The sequence below is a fragment of the Marmota flaviventris genome, chromosome 7, assembly GCF_047511675.1.
Source record: "Marmota flaviventris isolate mMarFla1 chromosome 7, mMarFla1.hap1, whole genome shotgun sequence".
Classification (NCBI taxonomy): domain Eukaryota; kingdom Metazoa; phylum Chordata; class Mammalia; order Rodentia; family Sciuridae; genus Marmota; species Marmota flaviventris.
In genome coordinates this window covers 117,905,024-117,916,271 of record NC_092504.1, presented here as the reverse complement: position 1 = coordinate 117,916,271, position 11,248 = coordinate 117,905,024, and the positions used below count along the sequence as shown (strand labels likewise).

The 11,248-nt window shown below is 35.7% G+C and overlaps 1 protein-coding gene across 8 annotated transcripts in view; it reads right to left on the bottom strand.

Moving 5' to 3' along the window:
- Positions 1-881: 881 nt before the first annotated feature.
- Positions 882-11,248, bottom strand: part of Fbxw7 (F-box and WD repeat domain containing 7) — a 185,917-nt gene continuing 175,550 nt past the window's right edge. For all 8 annotated transcript variants that reach the window (XM_071614611.1, XM_071614609.1, XM_071614612.1 and 5 more), the window contains 6 exons: positions 10,107-10,243; positions 8,931-9,044; positions 7,492-7,673; positions 5,498-5,723; positions 3,813-4,023; positions 882-2,859 (listed from right to left, as the gene is read on the bottom strand). In XM_071614611.1, coding sequence (XP_071470712.1) covers positions 2,591-2,859; positions 3,813-4,023; positions 5,498-5,723; positions 7,492-7,673; positions 8,931-9,044; positions 10,107-10,243 — 1,139 coding nt within the window. In that variant the 3' untranslated portion in view covers positions 882-2,590. The remainder of the gene's footprint in view (positions 2,860-3,812; positions 4,024-5,497; positions 5,724-7,491; positions 7,674-8,930; positions 9,045-10,106; positions 10,244-11,248) is intronic.

Genomic DNA, 11,248 nt, shown 5'->3' with positions numbered 1-11,248 from the left:
GAGCAGTAATGGTTGCCTCCCTGGCCACTACATCTCTGCTTTTGTGTAGGAGAAAGCTGAAGACTGAGGACCAGAGATGTTGGCTACTCCAAGATCATAGACCCAGATGTGAAAGTCCCTTTTTATTAACACTGAGATTTTAGTCTATGGCAGGCATAGTTGAGATAGTTGAGATTATCGTGTGTGTTGAACATCCCCAGGTAATTTGAGGTACTAAATATATTTAGAGCTACATAGTTTCAATAACTGAAGTCCTCCCCTTTACTAGATTTATTGAACAAAATGGCAACCAGAAGAGTCTGAACGTATCATAAAAATGACAAACTCCTCAAACCTTACTTTAGTTTGCCAGAATTTCTTACAGGACATCAGACATCCAGTCCTTACAACAGTGTGACTCCTAGTGTTCTGCTAGTTATATATGACTAACAAATCACCTGACCAGTCCAAGCTGCAGCTCTTGGCTCCTCTTTAAGATGCAGGTCCTAGTACCTACTTCTCAGGGCTGCTGGGAGCTTGAGAGAGAATACATAGCAAGTACCTGGCAAGCACCAAATGCGAGGATAATTTTCAAATGTACTTATTATTTATACAACGTCCAGTTGTAACTATCAGAAAAGTTTTGTGACTCTTTGAGGGGACCATATTCTTATATCACAGAGAAGCACAGTGGAGTGTCCTCCTTTATAGTGTAGGGGGATATATCAAACCTCATTTGTAGTATCTCACCCTTACTTTAGCTGCTTCAAACAGGATTGAAGTAATCATCTCTGTGTCACCATATAGGGAATGTGAAGAAACCAACAAGACTGTGCTGTTTTAAATATTAGAGCCTAAATATTTATGAAATAGTATTACCTTGGTGGAAGAAACAGGCATACTAACATGAAAAAACACATTTTATTGCACTTAAGTTATAAGAAAATAAAATTTCTAAGTGAATCAAATCAAAGACACAATCCCTTTAAAGGTTGTTTTCCTCCATCATGTCAGGTTGTTACATAACTAAAATTAACCAACTTGAATCTGATTGTTTTAAATCAGACTATAAATAAAACAACAACAACAACAAAAAAAAAAATAAACAGGAGGAGGAAAAAAGACCGCCTAGGATACAGTGTTAAACCACTTTCACAGTTCAGCTTGAGTCGTGGCTCCTGGAGAAGGAGGCGAACCATTGGACTTGTCACTCGGCGCGCTGGTTTGCGCGTGACGCCGTCACTAGAGACTGAATCGTTCCTTTTCTGTCAGTTACTCAGAGCAATAAAACTGTAACAGTTGTTTTCCCAAATACTGTAAAACACTAAGACTGACCAGCAACTTTATTTTAATTTTTAAAATATTCTGTCAGTTTTCTCATGTCCGTTCATCCATTCACCACAGCCCTCAAAAAGAAAAGTTTCTCCGCAGAACAGGCGGTAACAGCTCTGTTCCAAGGAATGTGTTTTAATTTTGCCCAGATAAAAGAAAATAAGCTTTGCACACACTCTCGATTCTTTACTTGCAGGCAAACTTCACTCTTTATTATCTGAAACTCTCCCATTCTCAGCCTCTTAGAGGCACAGATGGTTCAAGTTTCAGTGGCAAAAAGTCTTTTTTCTGTAACCAAACTAGAGCAAATTTGGAATTCAGTCTGGGACTAAAACGTCACAGCAGAAAAAAAATAAAAAAAAATAATTTGCTTTTTTTCTTTCTTTCATTTAGCAGCATAAATAAGTTTGGCCACTGGGAGTACAGTACAGGGGTGGGACAACAATCCCATATTTGAAGACCTACTTCTAGCACCAGCATCAAGAATTAAATCCATCTCAGGACTCACAGAACCCAGGACAACTTGCCACCTTTGAGCAACATATGCATTGAAGAGTGAATATGGAAGCAACAGTAAATAGATTAACAGAGGCTAATACTGTGATTGATTGACATTGGCAATGGTTGGCAAAAAAAATAAAATAAAAATAAAATAAAAAAAAACTTTTCATGATACCTGTACAAAAACAATTCACAGTATTTTTTTTCTTTCTTTTTTTTTTCCTAGCTTTTCCACTGGAGAATCTTTTGTTGTGGTTGTTGTAGATGCTCTCTGATTAGAAAGTCAACCAGTACTTGTTTTGATATTATTGCAGCTCCTTTCTAGGTGACAGTGGCAAAAGAACAGGCGAGCAGAATTGGTAACGATGTTTCAGCATAACACTGCCCAACAACCACTGGAGAAGAAAATAAAGAAATAATTGCACCTGGTTTTTAGAAAGTCTCTTTTGCAAAGCTGCCCTCAATCAGAAGTGAAGCCTTTTATGTGATGAGACAGCAGACGCCTCTCTTGTCAGTTACGGTTTGTCTTCTCTTCCTCTTTTCCATCCTAGTCTGTAGGTCTTTTCAATCTGTTGCCCCAAGCCAACATCCTGCACCACTGAGTACAAGGGATTTTTTTTTTTTCATTTTCTCTTCTTTTTTCTTTTTTTCTGTTTTTTCTTTCTTTCTTTTTTAAATTTTTATTTATTTTTTATTTTTATTTATTTTTTATTTATTTTTTTGCGCAGGGGAAGGGAAGGGAGTATATCATCTACACAAAATTTGTCTTCTCTGCTCTTCACTTCATGTCCACATCAAAGTCCAGCACCAGCAGCTTGGTTTCTTCAGTTCCATTCCGACTCCCGACTGCACACACCAGCTTTGTGTTGGAGGCTCTGATCCGCCACACAACTCCCCCACTACCCCCACTCTCCAATGTGACTAGGTTTCGAATAAATTCACCCGTTTTCAAGTCCCATAGTTTTACAGTTCCATCATCTGAGCTGGTAATTACAAAGTTCTTGTTGAACTGTAAACAGGTCACAGCACTCTGATGCTTGTTGGGACCTAGACAAAACCAAAGGAATTTGATTGCTGGTTAGAAATCAAGGATATGGGTTAGTTACATTATAATTTGCAGACTTCTACATTAGAATATACAATAAATGCAACATTTAAAATGTTACATATTTAGAAACTTTGTTATGAGTATTTTAGGATCAGCATGGATGTAAGAAAATCTGGCAGCTATCTGTAACTATAACATTAACTTTCAAGAGTTCTGTCTTCCAGGAAGCCTGGTTAGCTACCAGGCACACATTTTATTTTCTGGCTGTGTGAATAAGAGCATTTGCTGGCAACGATGTAGGCACTGCAGCTTCATATGTTCTGCTGAGGGACAAATGAGCCTAACAGATTTATCACCACTTGGAACTGACCAAAGATGAAAGCTGAATGGATACTATTATCAATCTCTGAGGAAGAGGTAAAATCAACCAACAACAAGCTGCAAAGTTGCCCGCCACATGGCCTCAATGAAAAGACTCTAAGGGTTAGCACCAAAGGGGGAAAAAAAAAAGATCATCATGAAGAAGTTACTGTTGGTATATCTCATCTGCTATTAACAATTCTCACGTGTACCTGTCTATTTCAATGGGAACTATTATTCTATTCCATTCCAGTTTAGCAAGTGGCTAAGTGGAAGTCAAAGCAATTTTCTATCAAAGATGTTTAAATTCAAAATAAAATAATCACTCCACAACTAAAATGAGTATGTTGCTTCTGTGAGACAGCCAAGAACGTTCTTTCTTCTCACTGTTCTTTAAGGTTAGGTTGAGTCAAGTAAACAGGTACGAAGTACTTCAACCGTTTTATATTAAAACAACTTTAAACACTTTTTCAAGGGTGCCTAGTGGTGTGAGAGTGAACATTATCATAAACATATCTGGAGCAAGCATTTCTGCCTGAGCAGCAATCACCTTTTTAATGAACACAATTAAAGGTGGATAGCCAACACTTACCTTGCAATGTTTGTAAACACTGTCCTGTTTTGATATCCCAGATTTTAACTGTAGAATCTGCATTCCCAGAGACAAGAATATTGTCTTTGAGTTCCATTCCACTTGTTAATGACTGGTGCCCTGTTAATGTGTGAATGCAGTTCCCTGTCTCCACATCCCAAACTCGGATTGATGTATCAAGAGATCCACTCACCACATGGATGCCATCAAACTACAACAGAAACAGCTTATTAGAGCAGCAGCAGTATGGATATGCTTCCTATCAATAGGGGAGGAGGGGACAGTGTGGGCAACATGCAAGGCCAAGAACAAAACAGGGCACTAGGACTAAGGGGCAACCACGGTGAAATGAATGTCATCAAGAAAGGATACACTGCAGGTTCTCAGGCACATCTATCAGAACGCTTGCATTTTATGCCCAGTAGCTTCAAAGTAGATGCAGAAATAACTTACAAAGAACACAAAATGCCTAATATGAACATTATTTTTGGATCACCTAGTCCTACTTAGTAGCTATGTACCATGGATGATTCAATGAGGATTCCTTCTGCATTTTATTTCCCCACAGGAAGTTGCACCTAATGACATGGCTTACAATAAAGAGGGTGCTGATTAGTACCTGAATCATGAAAAGGGCTAGAGGTAACTTGCTTGATGGTCACAAGAAAGTTTTATTAAAAACTGCATGTAAAATAAAAGTTTCATTTACAAGAACATAAAACTAAATAGGAAATATGCCAAAATATAATTGTATCTGGAATTAGAAAGGGTAGCATTTTGATAACAAAAGCAAGATATACAGCATTTCTTCTCCAGCTTCCTAGCTATACCAGGTTCTGAGCATATCACAAAACAAAACAACAACAACAACAACAAAAAAAATGAAGCTAATTCCCTCTGCTTCAAATTCATCACCTTTCCTATTTTGACAAACATGTTTACCGTGTATCAATATTACATGGTGGGAACAGTATCCTATCAGTTAAGAAACAAATACCTTAAGAACAGAACAGCAATGTCAGTACTGGGATTATGTACTAATTTGCTGATCATTAATGGGTGGTAACTAGTAAATAAACTATTTAAGCAATAGAAGCTACTTTTAAGTTGAAAATACTGCCTTTTAGGAACTAAAACTATTAGTCTAGTCAGTTATCTTGAAATTTAACAACTATTCATGGATGTCAGGTTCAAATGTTAAATAAACAAAAAATCAGGTGAGTCAAAGTTACTTCTTATGACTGCAAATCAGTGGCCCTGGGACAGTGGAATAGCTTTATACAGAAAGGCTCCACTTCTACTCTGAATGGGGATGTAATCACAATTACATGGTCCATCAACTTTTAACTATCAAGGCAAAGGGACAGCTTTTGGCCAAATTAATCATCTGCTAAGAAGTTTATTAAAATCCAGGTTACTCTCCTATGAGACTACTTATTAATTAATATAGCAAACTTAGGGCGGCAAAGTCTCAAGTTCCAAGACAAGCATGTGTATTTTAGAGGGAGAATGGAGCACAGAAATGTACTTCATGCTAATTTTGAAGTACATGTAAATGGCAGATTAATTGGATTCACCTTTTTTGGACTGTATTGGATCAGTAATTTGACAGTGATTATCCAAGGAAAATAATCTTATGACTCATCAGCAGAGCATCTAAGAGATGGGGAGATAAGATCTCTTACCTGTAATGAATAGACTCTATTGGTATGCCCCTGCAACGTGTGTAGACAGGTCTCAGTCTCTGGATCCCATACCTTCACCATAAAATCATATGCTCCACTAACAACCCTCCTGCCATCATACTGAACACAGCGGACTGCTGCTACATGACCCATCAAGACATGTAAACACTGGCCTGTCTCAATATCCCAAACCCTAAGGGTGGCATCTCGAGAACCGCTAACGACTCTGTAAAGAGATAAAAAGAAAAAAAAATTTTTTTAAATTTTAATAACATCAGAAAACGTGACAGATGAAGTCAATGTTTTTTAAACTCTTTTTTCTTTTCTTAAGCAGGAACACATGTTTTCACACGAAATCCTATGCAAAACCTTGATTCATAAACACGGTATTGAGTTATTCTGATTGGAATAGGACGTGGGAAAGCCAAGAATATATTCAAAATATTCAAAACTAGGGCCAAGTCTACTTAGTAAAGAAGATGCTATGGACAGAATTTAAGGTGCAGACTGCAGTGGATAGGGCCTGGGGATGTAGCTCAATGGTATTTAGTACTTGCCTAGCATGTGCAAGGCCCTGGGTTCAATCCCAGCATTGGGTGGGGGAGGGGGATTGCTCATGAAGACTGCAATGAATTCACTTCAGGAGATTTTTTTTTTTTTTTGACAAATGAAATAGAAAACACATTTGCTTGCAACTTCCCCTATGAAAGCATTATTGACATTCCTCAAAAAACTAAGAATGGACCTACCACATGACCCAGCTAGACCTCTTCTTGGTATTTATCCAAAAGAGCTAAAGTTAGCATACTATAATGATATGTGCATACAAATATTTACAGCAGAGCAATTCACAATAGCGAAGTTATGGAATAAACCTAAGTGTCCCTCAATAGATGACTGGTCAAAGAAAATTTGGTATACATACACAAAGGAATTTACTCAGCCATAAAGAATGGATTTATGTCATTTACTGGTAAGTGGATGGAACTGGAGAAGATATTGGTAAGTCAAGGGTCAAAAGTTCTCTCTCACATGCTAAACCTAGAGAGAAATAAGAAATCAAAAAGAAAAGAAAGGGGATCTCATGAAAATAGAAGAGAGAATGGTGTAGTAGAGGAAGGGGATAGAGGGCAGATGGCAAAGAGGAGAAACTGAGAAATGAAATTGACTAAACTATGTTATGTGCATGTATAAATATATCACAATGAATTCCAGTTTTATGTATAACTATAATGCACCAATTAAAAATAAATTTAAAAACACATTTACTTAATAATGAAGACATCAACAAAAACACGGATTTAACAGGATGTGTTCCAGGAGGAGAAAAGAGCCAAGGAGGAGAAGGCAAGCAGTCCAGTTTAGCTGAAAGGATTGTGAAAACTACACTGAGGATTTTTTCCTTTAACAGTAGCAACCGTAGCCTCCCAGAGATGTAAGAAGAGCACAGTGATGCTACCATAATTATAGAAAGGCTCCCTGTCAGCTGTAGAAAAGATGAGATGGCCATGTCTGAAAACTATGGCTACAGTTCTAAGGACAGGAAATGAGAAAATAACCCACAGGCCTTAGATTTTTTCTTAATTTAGGGGATGTGATACAGTGAGGTGAAGGTGAGTGGATAATTAAAAAGATGGCAGAGTTTTAAACTGAAGCCTAAGTGACTGAATTTGTTCCATCTGCAAAAACATGAATATCCAGAGAGAAAACAATTTTTGTTTAAAGAAGGTGAATCATCAAAGAATAAGAAAACGATTAGGGAGTAGAGTCTCTGAGGGAAGCCCAGGAATCAAATGAAGGAGGAATCTGAAAGACGAACCCCCAATTTTAAGCCAATATGTTATGGCTTTCTCAGTTTAGAAACAGCTACAGTCTAATAATCAAAGTCTAATTTAGGAGTTCATTATCACAATCTCAATAACGTTACACAGAAAGGAACCAAATTCACAAGTGACAGAGGAAAAAGTCCCGACCATGTTGGATTTTCCCTTTACCTTTTCTCATGGAGATGCATGCAGCGCACAGTGGAAGTATGCCCATACAGGGTGTGTATGCATTCCCCCGTCTCCGCATTCCACACTTTGAGAGTTCGATCTGTGGATCCACTAATGATGATATTGTCTCTCATCTGTGATGACCATACTCCACCTGTATGTCCCACTAACGTTCTCAGACACTGGAAAAACACTTAGGGTGGTTAATTTGCGGGGGAAAGGAAAGTAATTTAAATGCTATTATAATAGCTCATTAAAATCTGTAATAAGTTATTTATCAATTTGATAAAGCATCAGAAAAAAATATTTTATTCAAGACTACAATAAGACCTCACTAGTCTATACTGCTTTGTTTATTCAGTAGAATAACATACTTAAATATGCACACACAACTGAGAAACAAATATGTAGAAAGCAACCATTGATATGAAACATATGATAAGAATCATACAATATAAAACATGTGATACAACAGAAAGCAAACATATGAGATGAAAGCAAAGCATGATAGTTCCAGCCTGGCCTCCTTGATGAAATAATACTAAAATTGCAACTTGGTTTCTTCCATGGGAATAGATTCAATGAAAGAAAGCCAACAGAGTTGGGTGTGGCTACATACCACAGTTTATCTGAATATGCCCCAAGCAGTAGTTAAGAGCTAGCCAAGCTACTTCAAGACAAGTAAAGACAGACATTAAAACCTTGAAATAAATCCAAAACTAATATTACCCCATGGAAATATGAAGCTGCTTTAAAAAATGTTAACATCTGACTTGGAATATTTATAAGATTCTTGTCCAAGAAGCAATATGGTAAAGACATTTTGTAAAACATGAATTTTTTTTCACACTCTTCTGTTACTTTTTAGGTGGCCAGTTACTTAATTCATGAAAATATTCTCCTGTAGATGATAACAATAAATATTCACTAGATAATACTTAAGGTATAATATTACATGAAGTTAAGATATTGCTTGGTCTTTTTTCTTCAAACCCATATTTAAATATCCATTCTGCTTAACTTCCATATCATGAGAGCTTGAGATAACTCTAGATGAGCAAGATATACTAAATTATAGGCAACTTATCAACAAAACAGGTTACAAGGAAAAATAAATATCACTCAATCATGTTTTTGAAAGATATTTAAAAATTATTAAGTATAATTTGATGGGAAAGGTGGGAAAAACTGAGCTATGAAAAAGAAAACACATCTGAAAAATTTTAAAATACCAGTCAGAAAAACAGACAAACTATTTAAATGAAGAAAAATATGACATCCCTATCAAGGAAAACATCACTATCATCATGCTGGGGAGACTTTCATTATTATGGGGGAGCTAAGTTAGGATCAAAACAGGATCCTTGCTTTACTGGTTGATTCTGTGGTGATATAAACACAATGGCAAATTTATGAGGTGTAGAAAGAAGTAAACTTACTTTGCCTGTGACTGCTGACCAAACTTTTAAAGTGTTGTCATCAGAACCACTAACTATTCGGTTACCACAAAACTGTAAGCATGTGATCACATGATCATCGTGTCCTTTCAGCACCTATCAAACAGATGTATAAATCAGAAATAAGCCATTATATTATGTTTTTAAAATACCAGTGAAAAGACAAATGAAGCCAAAAATGGGAACAACAACATCATCTAGTTCTAGAATTAAAATCTACAGGGCTAGGTTATGGTTCAGAGGTACAGCGCTCACCTAGCACATGCTAGGCACTGGGTTCAATCCTCAGCACCACATAGAAATAAATAAAATAAGGGTATTGTGCCCAACTACAACTAAAAAATATATATCTATATTAAAAAAATCTACATATAATATGCAGCATTATCCTTCCTAAATAATGAATCAAGCATTAAACATTTTATTATTTCCATATTCTATTATTTGTGTAACTGAAACGTCTACTATTAAAATACTGAGCCAAGATCTCATAAAGATGGTTTAAACACAAATACATTTTATGATCATCTATTTTACCTATTTAACCCCCCCCCCAAAATGCATCTTATTTTTGCAATTTTAATACACAAGAACAAAAGAAAGCACCTACTAACTAGAAAGACAATAGTAATAGTCATCAGCTTTTTCAAATTAAAACAAAGAAACTTACCATGGTGTATATATGTTAATACAGAGTCTCCCCCAATTTTTTTTTATTATAAAAATATATTTAAGAATTTTAACATTTTTACCACTCTTACATACTTAAAACACAATGTAGAAATATACAGAATATCAGAATTATGCTTCAATTTATAAAGATATAACATAGAAAAGCCACCAAAAATCAAAATCTAGGTCCTTAAAAAAAAAAAAATCACATTTGGAGTGTAGTCTTAGGGGACTGGCAAATTCTGAGGGAGAACGTATATAACACAATAAAATTCAAAAGGATATTCAGAGATTTTCATTTACATAAGAGAGAAAGACAATCAATTCACCTGAACTCATCTTTTACATAAATATCTCCAGTTATTTTAAAACACAATTTTCTTTCCACAGAAGATATGCATGAAGTTATACTGCTCACCAAGAAGTAAAACAATACATTAGGTATTACACCATAGAGTAATAATTTCTGTGGAAGAGTCCAGTTACCTTAGGAGATTTGAGTTCTCCTCGCCTCCAGTTTGTATCAATTCTGTGCTGTCTGATGTATGCACTTTTCCACGGACTGTGTATGAAACCTGGTTTTATAACTTTTCTTCTCTTGATATGCAATGGTTCATCAATCCCTAAAGTACCAAAAGAATTCCAAGAGAATAATTCTCTTCATCAACAATACAAATTTCATATTTAACAATATATCTCATTTTTCTCTATGCTCAAAACAAAAAAATGCAGGACACTGTCCAGTTTCTGTTATAAAGTATGCAATAATAATGTAGACTTCACATTCTATATGGCATATTTTTGTATTCACTATTTCATTTCTTTCTCAGAATGATTCTAGGAAATGCTGATGAGGATGTGTAAAAATTGGAATGTTTGTACCCTGCTTGTGTGAATATAAAACGGCTTAGCTGCTGTGGGAAATAATTTGACAGTTGCTTAAAAAAATTAAATATACAAGTAACATATGATCTAGCAATTCTAGTATTGAGTATAAACCCAAAATAATTAAAAGCAGAGACTCGAATAGATGTCTGTACAAAATAGTTAAAAGCTGGGAGCAATGCAAGTGTCCATTGACAGATAAATGGATAAACAATGTGGCATACACACATATGGAATATTATTTGATCTTAAAAAAGGACATACTGTCACATGAGTGAACCTTGAAGACATTATGTTATATGAAATAAAGCAATTACAAAAGGACAGATATTGTGTTTTTTTTAACCAAAGGTACCTAAACTAATCAAATTTATAAAGACAAAGTGTTTGTCAGGTGCTAGGGGGAAGGCGGAATAGGAGTTAATGTTCAATGGGTACCAAGTTTCAGCTAGATAAGACGAAGCAGCTCTGGGGATGGACAGTGATGGTGGCACAACAATGCCAGTGTACTTAATAGCACTAAATTGTACACCTAAAAATGGTTCAAATGATAAATTTTATTATGTATGTTATGCAATTTTTTTGAAGAGTTTAAAATATGATTCTTTGAGAGATGAGGCAGAGTTGATTAATCCTACCTTATATATATGCATACACGAGAAGAATAATTTAATTGATTAATCCAAGATCCAGACAGGGGTCTGATAGAATCAGGATTAGAAATCAAGTGTGGAGCTTCACCT